At 38.9% G+C, this 14,542-nt stretch overlaps 2 protein-coding genes across 2 annotated transcripts; both read right to left on the bottom strand.

The window, feature by feature from the left end:
* Positions 1-353: 353 nt before the first annotated feature.
* LOC117828314 (coagulation factor XI-like) lies at positions 354-6,387 on the bottom strand. Its single transcript, XM_034705352.1, has 9 exons — positions 6,327-6,387; positions 5,996-6,152; positions 5,569-5,678; positions 5,316-5,478; positions 4,657-4,775; positions 4,099-4,231; positions 2,171-2,277; positions 1,315-1,474; positions 354-752 (listed from the first exon to the last, which is right to left on the bottom strand). Exons 1-9 carry the CDS (start codon positions 6,385-6,387, stop codon positions 641-643), a joined length of 1,122 nt encoding a protein of 373 aa, XP_034561243.1. The 3' UTR covers positions 354-640.
* A 788-nt stretch (positions 6,388-7,175) lies between these two features.
* LOC117828143 (coagulation factor XI-like) lies at positions 7,176-13,600 on the bottom strand. The gene is made up of 9 exons (XM_034705146.1): positions 13,524-13,600; positions 13,193-13,349; positions 12,832-12,941; positions 12,579-12,741; positions 11,375-11,493; positions 10,829-10,961; positions 8,501-8,607; positions 7,954-8,113; positions 7,176-7,331 (listed from the first exon to the last, which is right to left on the bottom strand). Exons 1-9 carry the CDS (start codon positions 13,582-13,584, stop codon positions 7,220-7,222), a joined length of 1,122 nt encoding a protein of 373 aa, XP_034561037.1. The 5' UTR covers positions 13,585-13,600; the 3' UTR covers positions 7,176-7,219.
* Positions 13,601-14,542: the final 942 nt, after the last annotated feature.

The raw sequence follows: 14,542 nt of genomic DNA, 5'->3' as shown, positions 1-14,542 counted from the left end.
CTATGAGAACAACCATGTTAGGTAAGAATTCATTCATCATGTATTTCAATTTTCTAGTGTGACCCAGGGTCCTTCTGCTGTAAAGAAAGGGGAGCTTATATACCTCAACTGCAGCCAGTCACCAGGGGGAGCTGTAGATGTTTCGGGTATTTTGATATTTCTCACAGTCTGTGCATGGTTAAATAAGATTCTTATAAGGTAATGTAATTAATTCATTCAGTTAGAATATTAAATTTCTTCTGGCATTAAAAAGTGACCATGCAATATTTGTTTAGGTGTTATAAAATTGCATTCAGTTGTTATCAACCACATATTTTACTGCTAAAGACACATACTTTAATGACCTGGGAATATTTACATCATGCAATGAACATTAGAAAACATTTGTAAAGGATTACTTCTTTCCAGTTGTTGCTATTTTTTCAAAAAAATACTGAACTTGTCTTCTGTGCTAGATTATCTTGGTGCAGAATCATATGCTGATATTTTTTCTCCTCCTTCCTCACTTGATATCTCTTAAACAGATCTCTTTCAAGGGAGGGCTAAAATGAACACATGTGAAAACTTACTCTAAAACATTTCAACAAGCTGAAAGCAAACATTGCTCAATTTTTTATTGTATTTAGAAACGTGTTTGTGTTTATACAACACCCTGACAGTTCCTCAAGGTGAAGCCAGACACCACATTGCTCAATTTGGCAATCTTGGGAGGAGAAGGCATAGTGATGGTACGCTTGAGATAGCAGCGGCGCCTAGGACACAAAATCCACAATGAATTAATCAACAATAAAAGCGGCTGTAATGAAATTCTAACCTAAGCCTACAATCGTTTTTCAATGTTATGTTGAGAGTTTTGTGTATGCTGTGTGTCCTACAGAAGCCCTAACAGGCAATGAAGAAATATAACCTGTAGATCCACTGTCTAAGGCTGATACAATTTTGTCTTTCCTGTTCAATGGCTTAGAAACACATAATTTCCCAGCAAAATCTTAATCAGTTCTTTTTTTTTTTTCAATTGCATGGTGAAAAGGGTTGTTTTGTCACTTATTTCAATACAAAATTATAGCTTCAGAAAAAATACCAGAAAAAAGAATTTTTCCCTAAATGAAACAGAATTGAATCTGGCAAAAAACTTGCCTCAACCCGTCCTTTAAACATGTACCAAGGTAAGAGAAGTTAGATTCACTTAGAAAATGGATCTAAAAAAATTTCCTTTAGGACTTCTTAGGTTTGCCTCTACTCCGGATACAGTTTAAGTTAAAGTCAAACAGTTTGTGTCATTAGATTAGGGTGAATGCACAGAAAATGCCATACCAGTATTCACTGTTATGAAAGCTTGAATGGACATAGGTGTAGAACTGGCAGTTAACGTCCTCAGTGCAGGTCCTCTGACACGTCTCTGCATCATCCATCAGCACATATCGAATGACAGAACTTCGGAAATCAATTCCGTCGAGAGGAACTTTTGCCCAGTCTGTTTTCAGGGAAGAACAGAGTTTAACTTCTGCTGGCCAAAATACAGAAATACAACACTAAAAATGAGCAAAGAATATAGAAATTAACACATGTGCTAAAAGGTCTCGTTCTGAGGAATATGAGTGTTTGCTCTCTGTGTATCTATGGTGAGAAATTGAGTGCTGGAGGTTCGGTTTATCTGTTTCTGAATTTTTATTTTGTGAAAGTTGTCTTACTGTAAAAAAAAAAGACAGGACATGACCATAATTACACATATTTTATTTTATTTGGTGTGCATTAGTCTCTATTCTATTTTATTTTATGTTGTTATTATTTTTAATTTGTATTCTTATTATTTTTATCATTATCATTATTATTATCTTCCCCTAATATGTCTTGCCATTGTTTCATATCTGCTTCTTTCTTGTTTTCAATCGCTGTAAAGCACTTTGGGTTGCATTTGATTTGTATGAAAGGTGCTATATAAATAAAGTTTGATTGATTGATTGATCTCAGCTCTGGTATGTTAATGTTTTAAATCAAACTTCTGGCACAGTACTTTCAATCAATTAAGCACTCAAGCAGTCTATTTTTATATATGAAGTTTCAAAACAAGCAAGCCTTTCACAACAGTGACGAGGTAAAACTCCTGTTTAACAGACAGAAACCTTACTTCCCCTTTCTGACAGTCATGGTGTTCATCGGGGGGACTTACTTGTGTCCAGCTGACAGAAGCGTTCCGGTATCCCTGATGTGGCTCCTGCTTGAGCCCTGAGCACCATTTCATTCTGGTTATTCTTCAGGTTGCAGGTGAAGTTTTCACTAAGACAAAAAATAAATAAGTATGAACAACAAAATACATTAAAGCTTATATTTATTTTCTCAAAAAAATTCATCCCACTTTTGTCATGGTCAGTGGGGCACAACTGTAGACCAAAGGGTACCGAAAGTAGTCCCAAAGGTGTAACGGCTAAAATAGCAAGGCTTCAGTTGGAGAGAGGTAAAAACATAATAATCATCAAAGGCCAAAACAAAAAAGCTTCCATATCTAAAAAAGCTTCAATAGGGCTCCTGCTGAGTAGTTGACCGGAAGCTACATTTTCAGGGAGACCTAGGAATTACTCTTTCAGGAAACAGTGTCTAGCAGGATCTTAGAAAAGAGCACAAAAGGCTAAGGGTAGAAAAGACCCACCCAGAATCAAGAGGCCGCTCCTATAGGAACTAGAAGTGTTGAGCAAACCACAGAGAAAGTGTTGCAGCGGCGGTTATGAACACACACACACCTACAGCAAACAGGGAGACACTGAAAGACCCTCTAACTACCTCTGAAGGTGAGCTGATGGCTGTTTTGGAAACCGCCTACTATACGTACTGATTTGTCCAAAATTCTGTATATAGTATGTAGTATGTGAACAAGAGCAAAATCTGCAGTATGCCAAAACTCCTTGGATGTCTACTGATTCTGAAAAATTTCTCAGTATGCATCAGACCAGTCTGCCTCGTGTACTGTTTCCCATAATGCACAGCGCAACTCAGTTTTTAGGTGCTGTGAAAATTATTAAATTAAATATAAACCACTTTCTAACTTTATAAATAATAAGTGTTGCTAAAGAAGCAGTTTATCTATCAGCTTTGCCGTTGTTTACTTCCGCTTTCTGAAACCGGAAATTCAGTGACGTCTGGCTCAGCGTACTGCAACACAGATTGTACAGAACATTCATACTACAGACTAAATCCAAATGCAGTATGTAGCAGGCAGAACCTACTGCCTACTACACTGGTAGGTAGTAGGTAGCAGGCCATTTCAAAAACAGCCAATGAGTCAGCACGCAGTCTGGAGCCCATGGCTGTTTCCGAAACAGCCTGCTACATACTACTTACTAATGTAGTAGGCAGTAGGTATTGCCTACTACATACTGCGTTTGAATTTAGTATGTAGTATGACTGTTCTGTCCGATCTGTCATGCAGCATGCTGAGCCAGACTTCGCTGGATTTCCAGTTTCGGAAAGCGGAAGTCAACAACGGCGAAGCCGATAAATAAAATGCTTATTTAGCATCACTTATGATTTAAAAAGTTAGGAAGTGGTTTATATGTAATTTGATAACTTTCACAGCACCCAAAAACGGATTTCCTCCCATCAAAAAATGAGGAAAAAGAAAAAGCAGAACGAGCGCTGTGCATTATGGGAAACAGTACGCGAGGCAGACTGGTCCGATGCACACTTGAGATATTTTCCCGAATCAGTAGACATCCGGGGAGTTTTGGCATACTGCAGATTTTGCTCTTGTTCACATACTACTTACTACATACTGCATTTTGGACATATCAGTACGTACTGCTATAGTAGGCAATTTCGGAAACAGCCCATGGGTATATAAAAGATTTCGACACCTGGTCTTAATCAGGGCTAATTAGACACACCTGACCCTGCACTGAGGTGACTCCCTCACTCAAGTGACCAGAGAGCCTCTCACAACCTTTGACTGAAACAGGGCCAAGCATTGCTTAGCTAGTTGAACAACAAAAGGTATATTAAAACTTTTATATGTATTAATTGAACAAACTTCCCCTTCACAAGTTCATCATGTGAGATGAATAAAAAATAGTAATTTGTTGAGAGTGTTTGTCGAGCACACGTTACCTGTGAAAGGTAAAGAAGGTGCAGGATGGATGAGCGGAGCATAGAGACAGACAGTGTTCAGCTATAGCAGTGGGCAGCGACTGGATGAAGTTTCCCTGGGTGGCAGTGTTGGGAAATAGCTTGCCCTGACAAGCTGCACAAAGCAAGGGGAAGACATAAGAAAGACGGTCCAACATGGGCAGTGAGTAATACCTGAGTATTAGCATGAACACACACGTTATTATAATTACTTTTTCCATTGATCAACTCTACTTTGACAACTCACATTAATTTATCATGCATTCATTTGTATGGAGTTGTTATTACAAAAAAAACAACTGAGTGGCAATCTAAACATCTCCAATTATCAAATATTTAAACACTCAAAAAAGATGTATCACCAGAACTTAAAGTTTAAGGTACTATTTAAAAAATAGAACTGTGTAAAAATGCAAAACAGCAAATAGGAAGTCATGGTGGCACCTGGGGTGACAAATCATAATTCAGGAAGACTCCTGAACCACCCTCCTCGACATGCCCTTGATCTTTATTCCTGTCTTTTGCTGACTTTTTGTGTACCTGTGTCAGACATCTGACTCATCTGAGTTTTGTGGGAGAATCCAGACACCACACCAGCTGTTGCTTCAACGACTGGTGTCTGAGGTATCGACCAGCTGAATTTAAGGTGGCACTTGTTCCTGAAAGGAGAAATAACATCATTTGAGATCTGTTGCTGAACTGAACTTTAGAGCTGACACTTGCAGGTACTTCTCGAGCACACAGCTTCAAGATTGCATGTCAACTGTTCACAAGGGTGGTGATGACATCTGCCTGCACAAAAGCAATGAACACATCATACATTCTTCAAAAAAAGTGGTAGACAGGTATCCATCTCAATGTTGAACAGTTTTTGTGTAAAGATGCAGGTAAGTAGCTAAAGTTGTGTTGAATTCAGGACATTTGATAATACAATAAAAGCTTAAGAAAGACATATATCACTATCTCCAGATTAGCTGTGGCACCTCTAGCCTTCAAACCTTGGCAACAAGCATGTACTCAAACAAAATAACAGCCTTAAGGCTAATTTCTAATCTTGATTTGTTTGCTTAGGAGTGTAGAGTAGTTCACTTATAAGCCATATTGTTAATGTAGCACCTACATTTATACTCTTTGTGTTTGACATTTAAACATGAAAACTTAATTTGAACTGCAATGTAACATCATGTCACTAAGCTCACCTGATGTTCTCTGGTGTGAAGACATTATTGACAAAAGTGAAGAACTGACAGGAGGGGTCCTGTGTGCAGGCTCTCTGACACCCCTCATAGTCAGCTGTGAAAAACGTCTGGTAGTCTGCACCAAGGAAGTCTATGTTCTGGTACACCTTAGACAAACAGGGCTCTAACAGACAGAAGAGAGAACATGGGTGGATTGTGATCTTTCATTATCAACAATACTTGTAGTGATGAACTTATGTTGTTGTGCACCTACGTGGAGCTGGGCTGCAGGGTTTCAGAGAAAAGCCTGAAGTGACACCCCGCAGTGGGGTCCGCCTGTTGGGCTGTCCAGTGGGGGTGGACTTCAGGTAGCAGTAGAAGTGCCTGCAGAAGGGGGCAGGTTGTTTTGGGTGTGTTTAACTCAAACCTCACATTAATAAAAAAAACAAAAAACAACAACTGTGTTTTGATTTCATTTTTGGGGGATATTTTTTTCTTTATTTCTTTTTTCTTCTATTAAATTCTGGACTCAGTGTATCAAGCCACAATTACTTTAAACTTATAAATAATTGTTTGAGTCAGACACTCCCGTGAGAATGAAACTTTTAGATTTCAAATAGTTGAAAACTTGCAGGACTGTGTATTTAAACAATTATCATTTGAAGAAAAAAATATGTAACTCTCTCAACCCTTATCAGTACCTTTTATCTCTGGTCCAGTCTGAGCGCACAAAAGTGAAAAATTGGCAGGCAGAGTACTGGGTACAGAGATGTTGACAGTGCGCGGCATCAGGAGAGAAGAGGACCTGTTTATCTGTTCCTGGGAAATCCACATTCTCCAGAAATTCTGTGTTACACTCTGCAGACATGATCATGGAAAATAGACACATTTACATGTTCAAGTACAACTACACACATTGAATCCACTCTGACATATGTCTAAAAAGTGGTGGTGACACTTGTCACTCTCAGGTAGCAACATGCTGTAAGTCAAGTAACTTACAGTGTAATATTTACATTGTGTATGTATTACCTTGACTGAAGCACATGCTGCACATCGAAAGCACACCGAGCAAAATCAAACGCGCTCTCATCTTGTTAGGAACTCAAAGGCGATGAAAAGCTATCTTTGTCAGGTCTGCAGGGATCAAGTGCTCCCGTTGCTGCAGGCTGGCTAAAGGTCTGTCACTAAAGCCTTGTATTTGTATGTCTGATGTATTTGCACTGCTTGTTGTGGACACATACATTGATTGAGGTAACCAAGTAAAACAAACTCTGAAGGTAGAATGCTGGAATCTGTTAAATGAGCCTGCAGGTTAGCTAACAGCAATGCATTAAGGCATTCTGGATTTTAAAAGTCTGCTTATGTTGCACACTGTAGCTTAATGTTACATAGTTCAGCCCTTATGTTAGAGCTGTGGTACATATTTAGTATTATATATTCACATTTTTTCAATTCTGTGTTTTGACAGTGAAAACTTTACTGATTACTGTAGATTATTTAAATCTTTCATTCTACTTCTGTTTTCCTTGAAATCTGATTGACTACCCCAAAAATACTAAACAATGATTGGCTAATTGCCTCTTCAAAGGCTGAACTTATGTGACAATTATTTCAGCATTTCCACGTGACAGATTTCATTTTGTTTGAACTTTAACTCATGACTTCAGACAGATATCTGCTTTTAAATGCTTAACTAATCATTCTAGGTAGATTAAGATGTTTCCACTTTTTTGTGGTACTGTTTAAAGGTTATCAAAAATACATAATACTAAATATTACTTCTCTTAAACAGATCTCTTTCAAAGAAGGGCTAAAATGAACGCACGTGAAAACTCACTCTCAAAACATATCACCAAGCGAAAAGCAAACAGGAGTCTGTTTCATTGCTCACGTTTTTATTGTATTTAGAAATGTGTTTGTGTTTATACAACACCCTGACAGTTCCTCAAGGTGAAGCCAGACACCACATTGCTCAATTTGGCAATATTGGGAGGAGAAGGCATAGTGATGGTACGCTTGAGATAGCAGCGGCGCCTAAGACACAAAATCCACAATGAATTAATCCACAATAAAAGCAACTGTAATGAAATTCTAACTGAAGCCTACAATCGTTTTTTAATGTTATGTTAAGAGTTTTGTGTATGCTGTGTGTCCTACAGAAGCCCTAACAGGCATTGAAGAAATATAATCTGTAGATCCACTGTCTAAGGCTGATACAATTTTATTTCTGTCCTGTTTTGTGGCTTAGAAACATGTCATGTTTGTCTGAGCAAAATCTTAATCAGTTCTTTTTTTTTAAGTTTTTTTTTACGTTATGCTGAGTAAAGAAGAAAATAGCTGCCATGTGAAAAAATACATGGTTGAAAAAGATAGTTGTAGAATACCAAATATAGATGAATTAATTAACTATTATTTACTATAATTAATTAACACATTGTTGTATTCCCCATGTTGTAAGCTGCTGTAACAAAATAATTTCCCCCAATGGGGGATCAAATGAAGTATATCTTATCTTATCTTATATCTTATATTTTATATGGATCTAAAAAAATTCCTTTATGACTTCTTAGGTTTGCCTCTATTCCGGATACAGTTTAAGTTAAAGTTAAACAGTTTGTGTCATTAGATTAGGGTGAATGCACAGAAAATGCCATACCAGTATTCACTGTTATGAAAGTCTGACTTGACGTAGGTGTAGAACTGGCAGTTAGCGTCCTCAGTGCAGGTCCTCTGACACGTTTCTGCGTCATCCATCAGCACATAACGAATGTCAGAACCTCTTAAATCAATTCCCTCCAGAGGAACCTTTGCCCAGTCTGTTTTCAGAGAAGAACAGAGTTTAACGTCTGCTGCTGCTGGCCAAAATACAGAAATACAACACAAAAAATTACCTTAATAAACTAAAAGTGCTTTCGATGTATGTACGGTGAAAATATTGGACATTACCACCTCTACGCTGGTTATGTTTTAACTCACACTTCTGGTGCTGTCCTTTCAAAACAATTAATAAATTAATCAGTGTATTACCATATATGTCATTTCACAATTAATCTCACAACATTCAGCATGTCCAAACCATAGCCCTAGTAACAGTTATAGGAGACTTAACTTTATCTACCACTAAGGAAACACTTTGCAACAGCGACAGGGTAAAACCTTGCTTCCCCTTTCTGACAGTTATGGGGTTCATTAGGGGGACTTACCTGTGTCCAGCTGACAGAAGCGTTCAGGTATCCCTGATGTGACTCCTGCTTTAGCCCTGAGCACCATTTCATTCTGGTTATTCTTCAGGTTGCAGGTGAAGTTATCACTAAGAGAAAAAAAAATAGGAAGACAATATAACTAAAGCTAACCTTTATTTTCACAAAAAAGTACAGCCCACTTTTGTCATGGTGAGGGGGAACGGGATGCAATTTCAGACAAAGGGGTACCAAAAGTTGTCCCATAAGTGTAACCACTAAAATAGCAAGCCTTCAGCAGGTGCTTATGTAGACACGCAAGGAAACAGTGGCCCAATCTCAATGTCCTCTCTAAACCCTAAACCCTGAGCCCTTCTTGACTTAATTGACATCACCTGGAAAGTGATAGAGGGCAGGAGGCTGTAATGGCTCAAAACTGTATAACTGGGAATCGGACAACACTTAGCAACCTTTACCGCAACCTGCATGATGTCATCGCCTTAGCGGCATTAGGAATTTTTAATGCACAATTTTTACTTTCCTCAAATTTAAGGTGCTTAAGGGATGGACTGATTTATTGATTGCCATGTGATCCAGAATCTAATTGTCCGGACTGCTTGACCACAAAATTTAAAATCTATGAATATATTATAAATATCTAAATTATAATGTAAATACCAAGCGGCAACCTCCGATCTCAAAGTATGAAGCCCATGTGGAAGTGTTCAAAACTGCAGCTCATTAAGCGGCTGGCTGTAGAAACACCAGAAACCACGTACACACCCATTCAAAAAAGACGACCTTTGCAGCAATAATAAACATGTTTACAGCCTGGTACAAAAAAACGGCTTGGGTCTGATTAGCTCATTTATCTCTAGGCACACTGTACTGGGGATGACATTTTTTCTAACGCCACAGTTCAGAAGATATTAAGATTACAAGTTTTGCCCATTTTAGGACATGACTGACTTGATTGACAGGCGGGAAAACATAGCTTTTTAGCTAGGAGGCTCAAACCTCACACTAGCGCGACAGAAGTTAGATTGAGCTTAGCATGTCCAATATGGCTCCTGTCGTCGATTGGCTTCAAAACAGCACTTCAGAAACAGATGAGTGTTATCAGGGATACTAAGTCCATTAATTATACAGTCTATGGTAGATACAGATAGCCTATGTGTGAATATAAATAAACTAAGGCTGTTTTCTACATTTACACTGAAAGACAAACTTTTTTGTAAAACCAACATTGGCGTGACCTTCCATCCTTTACATCTCTCTTTCTAATTTCATGTTGCATCATTCATTTACCCTTACATGCTTGTGGGCTTCCCTTGGGATTCCCATCTTTCACGCATAGTTTCCCGTCACAGTGCTATGAACTATGGATAATTCCCTTACACTAAGTCTGCAAAAAGTCTGCGAGAGATCCCTCATAAACTTGAAGATTAGACATTGGGACAGCCCATAGCCCTCACAGACTTTGTGGAAACATGCCTCAAAGCCAGTGAGTGTGATTGTGGACATTGAGATTGGGCCACTGAATGAAGCTCTCAATACCTCTGAAGGTGAGCTATTGAGTCACGTAGGCTGTTTCCGAAATCGCCTGCTACATACTCCTTACTAATGTAGTAGGCAGTAGGTATTGCCTACTATATACTGCATTTGAATTTAGTATGTCGTATGACTGTTCTGTTCGATCTGCAGTACGCTGGGTCAGTCGTCACTGGATTTACAGTTTCAGAAAGCGGAAGTAAACAATGGCTAAGCCGATAGAGAAACTGCTTCTTTAGCATCACTAATGATTTAAAAAGTTAGGAAATGGTTTATATGTAATTCAATAACCTTTAGCACCCAAAAACGGATCTCCTCCCGTCAAGAAAGAAGGAAGAAGAAAAAGCGAAACGAGCGCTGTGCATTGTGGGAAACAGTACATGAGGCAGTCTGGTCCAATGCGTACTGATAAATTTTCCCCAATCAGTAGACATCCGGGGAGTTTTGGCTTACTGCGGATTTTGCTCTTGTTCACATGCTACTTACTACATACTGAATTTAGGCCAAATCAGTACGTACTGCTAGTATAGTAGGCGGTTCCGGAAACAGCCACACTCTGGAGCCCATGGGTACATAAAAGATTTCAACACCTTGTCTTATTCAGGGCTAATTAGACACACCTGACCCTGCACTGACGTGACTCCCTCACTCAAGTGACCAGAGTGAGCCTCTGACAACCTGTGAAATGGGACCAAGCATTGCTTAGCTAAGATATTGTCAGGTCCATCCCCGTCAACATTTAACCATATGAGATGAATAAAAAAAGTAATTTGTTGAGAGTGTTTGTCGAGCACACATTACCTTTGAAAGGCAAAGAAGGTGCAGGATGGATGAGCGGAGCATAGAGACATACAGTGTTCAGCTGTGGCAGTGGGCAGCGACTGGATGAAGTTTCCCGGGGTGGCAGTGTTGGGAAATAGCTTGCCCTGACAAGCTGCACAGAGCAAGTAAAACACAATAGAAAGACGGTACAAAAACTGCAGCATTTGTTTTTATATCTTACTCAGAGGTGTGACCCAAAGGGGGCATCTTATTACACAAGTAAGTGATTAGTACTATGCATGAGCACACATGTATGGCTAGATAGCATTAATTCATCATTTCTGTTTCGAATGATCAAATCTACTTTAACAACTCACATTAATGTATAATGCATTAATTTTTATGGAGTTATTAAAAAAAACAACTGATTGGCAACCTAAACATCTCCAATTATCAACTATTTAAAGACTCAAAAACGATGGATCACCAGCACCATAAGTTTAAGGTACCATTAGAAAGGGAGAAATCGACCTCCTGGACATGCCCCTAATCTTAATTCCTTTCTCCTGCTAACTTTTTGTGTACCTGTGTCAGACATCTGACTCATCTGAGTTTTGTGGGAGAATCCAGATACTAAACCAGCTGTTGCTTCAACGTTCGGTGTCCGAGGTATGGACCAGCTGAATTTAAGGTGACACTTGAACCTGAAAGGAGAAATAGCATCATTAGAGATCTGTTGTTGAACTGTCTGGGCCCGTATTCACATCCAGCCATTACACAAACGGGACCATTAGTCTTTATGTACTGTTATGGAACGGCCCATTTGGCCGTAGCGTTAGACGCTTGCACGACTGCAAATATTTGGCCAATTAACCAATTGCACCATGATAGTGAAGCTGGTGCAAAACGTCATATGTCCAGGGAAACTCCTGGAAAACCCCCATCAACAAAATTCGAATTGTGCATGCCTGTTATGCATAAACAACACTAAACATGGCGAGCGGTACTGGTGTGACTGAGAGAAAATCAAGAAAAAATAAAATTTCAGAAGAAGAAAAGGACATTTTATTACAAGAATATAGGATGAACAAACAGCTGTTATCAGCAAGTCAACCGTCAAAGATAACAAACAAGGATACAGGAAAAGTTTGTCTTAAGATCTTGAACCGGATAAAAGCGTGTGGTGTTTCTGAGCGCACAGTAGAAGACCTAACTAATAAAATAATCAACATGAAAGCGGCTTTGCACCGACACCAACAGGTGCAGTAATCCTGCCGTTAGCACCTCTAATGGTGGGGTCTACCACTATTAAGTGTAATGCTTTGTTGGGGAGTTAACCTGGCTCATGTATACAGCTAGTCGATTTTTTTTCACCATTAGTACAAACCCGTTTTCATCGATAATGGCTGGACATACATACGGGCCCTGAACTTTAGATCTGAAACTTGGAGGTACTTCTCGAGCACACAGATTCAAGATTGCATGTCAACTGATCAAAAGGGATGTGATGACATCTGTCTGCACAAAAGAAATAAACACATCATACATTCTTCTAAAAGTGAACCTCTAGCCATCAAACCTGTTGCATACATGGCAACAAGCATGTAAACAAACAAAATAACAGCCTTATGGCTATTTCAAGTCTTGATTTGTTTGCTTAGGAGTGTAGAGTAGTTCACTTATAAACCATATTGTAAATGTAGAACCTACATTTATACTCTTTGTGTTTGACATTTAAACATGAAAACTTAATTTGAACTGCAATGTAACATCATGTCACTAAGCTCACCTGATGTTCTCTGGTGTGAAGACATTATTGACAAAAGTGAAGAACTGACAGGAGGGGTCCTGTGTGCAGGCTCTCTGACACCCCTCATAGTCAGCTGTGAAAAACGTCTGGTAGTCTGCACCAAGGAAGTCTATGTTCTGGTACACCTTAGACAGACAGGGCTCTAACAGACAGAAGGGAGAACATGGGTGGATTGTGATCTTTCGTTATCTACAATACTTGTAGTGATGAACTTATGTTGTTGTGCACCTACGTGGAGCTGGGCTGCAGGGTTTCAGAGAGAAGCCTGAAGTGACACCCAGCAGTGGGGTCCGCCTGTTGGGCTGTCCAGTGGGGGTGGACTTCAGGTAGCAGTAGAAGTGCCTGCAGAGGGGGGCAGGTTGTTTTGGGTGTGTTTAACTCAAACCTCACATTATTGTTTTATTTTAATATTTATTCATTTCTATTAAATTTTGGACTCCATGTATCATATGGCATGGTCACACTAACCTTAAACATACGATAATTATTTGATTCAGACACAGATTTCTAAGAGTTGAAAACTTGCAGGATTGTGATTTCAAACAATTATTTTTCATTTTCAGAAAAAATTATGACTCAACCCTTATCAGTACCTTTTATCTCTGGTCCAGTCTGAGCGCACAAAAGTGAAAAATTTGCAGGCAGAGTGCTGGGTGCAGAGATGTTGACAGTGTGCGGCATCAGGAGACAAGAGGACCTGTATATCTGTTCCTGGGAAATCCTCATTCTCCAGAAACTCTGTGTTACACTCTGCAGACATGATCATGGAAAATAGACACATTTACATGTTCAAGTACAACTACACACATTGAATCCACTCTGACATATGTCTAAAAAGTGGTGGTGACACTTGTCACTCTCAGGTAGCAACAAGCTGTAAGTCAAGTAACTTACAGTGTAAAAATTACATTGTGTATGCATTACCTTGACTGAAGCACATGCTGCACATCGAAAGCACACCGAGCAAAATCAAACACGCTCTCATCTTGTCAGTTTTTCTGAGTCAGGTCTGCAGGGATCAAGTGCTCCCGTTGCTGCAGGCTGGCTAAAGGTCTGTCTCTACAGCCTTGTATTTGTATGTCTGATGTATTTGCACAGCTAGTTGTGGACAAAGCTCGCTGTGGACACATGAATTGATTGGGACCCAAAAACCCCTCCGCAGTAGTAACAAAGGAAAACAAACTCGTACCTAAGGTATACTGTTGGAATTTGTTAAATAAGTCTGCAGGTTAGCTATCAGTAATGCACTAAAACATAATTAATTGATAGATATTAATAAAAGATATATATTTTGTCAAAGCAGATGTGAGAATCAGAGATAGAAAGGGTAAAAAAGTGTTAGTGCCCCAACTCAGTCACCTTGTATACGTACACTCCTGTGTGCAAACCTCTCAACTGAATATTCATGAAAACTCATGGCTAGTATTATAATAAAGTATGTTTCTTAATCTGTTTATTTATTTATTTAACCTTTATTTAACCAGGTAAGACATTAAGAACAAATTCCTATTTACAGTGACGACCTGGCAAAAAGCACAGCCTTTTAAGGGGTAAAGGGTCAGGGATAAATCTGTGCCTTTAGGATAAACAGAAAAAAAACAGGATAATGGTCACGTGTTCTTCACACACCAAACTATACTTGATTTTCAAGCACTGGTATAAAGTTAGGCTACTTAACAAAATCAAGTCAAATAAAAAAAATAAATGATGTCTGGGGCTGTTTCAGAGTCAAAGTAAGAGTCAACATCTGGATGATTAATCCCCAGGTCCATGGCTTATTCTGGGTTTTTTTTTTGCTCTTTTGCTGTTCTGATCTGTGTATAACCACATTTTTTTTGGAAAACATTGTTTTTTTTTACTGATAAGCTGGAAAATGTACACTACGTTATACTTTCACCCCTTAAGAAAACATAATTTATTTTCACTGTGATATTAGAGATCAG

The sequence above is a fragment of the Notolabrus celidotus genome, chromosome 16 (genome assembly GCF_009762535.1).
Source record: "Notolabrus celidotus isolate fNotCel1 chromosome 16, fNotCel1.pri, whole genome shotgun sequence".
Lineage (NCBI taxonomy): Eukaryota > Metazoa > Chordata > Actinopteri > Labriformes > Labridae > Notolabrus > Notolabrus celidotus.
This window is presented reverse-complemented; position numbering and strand designations above follow the sequence as displayed.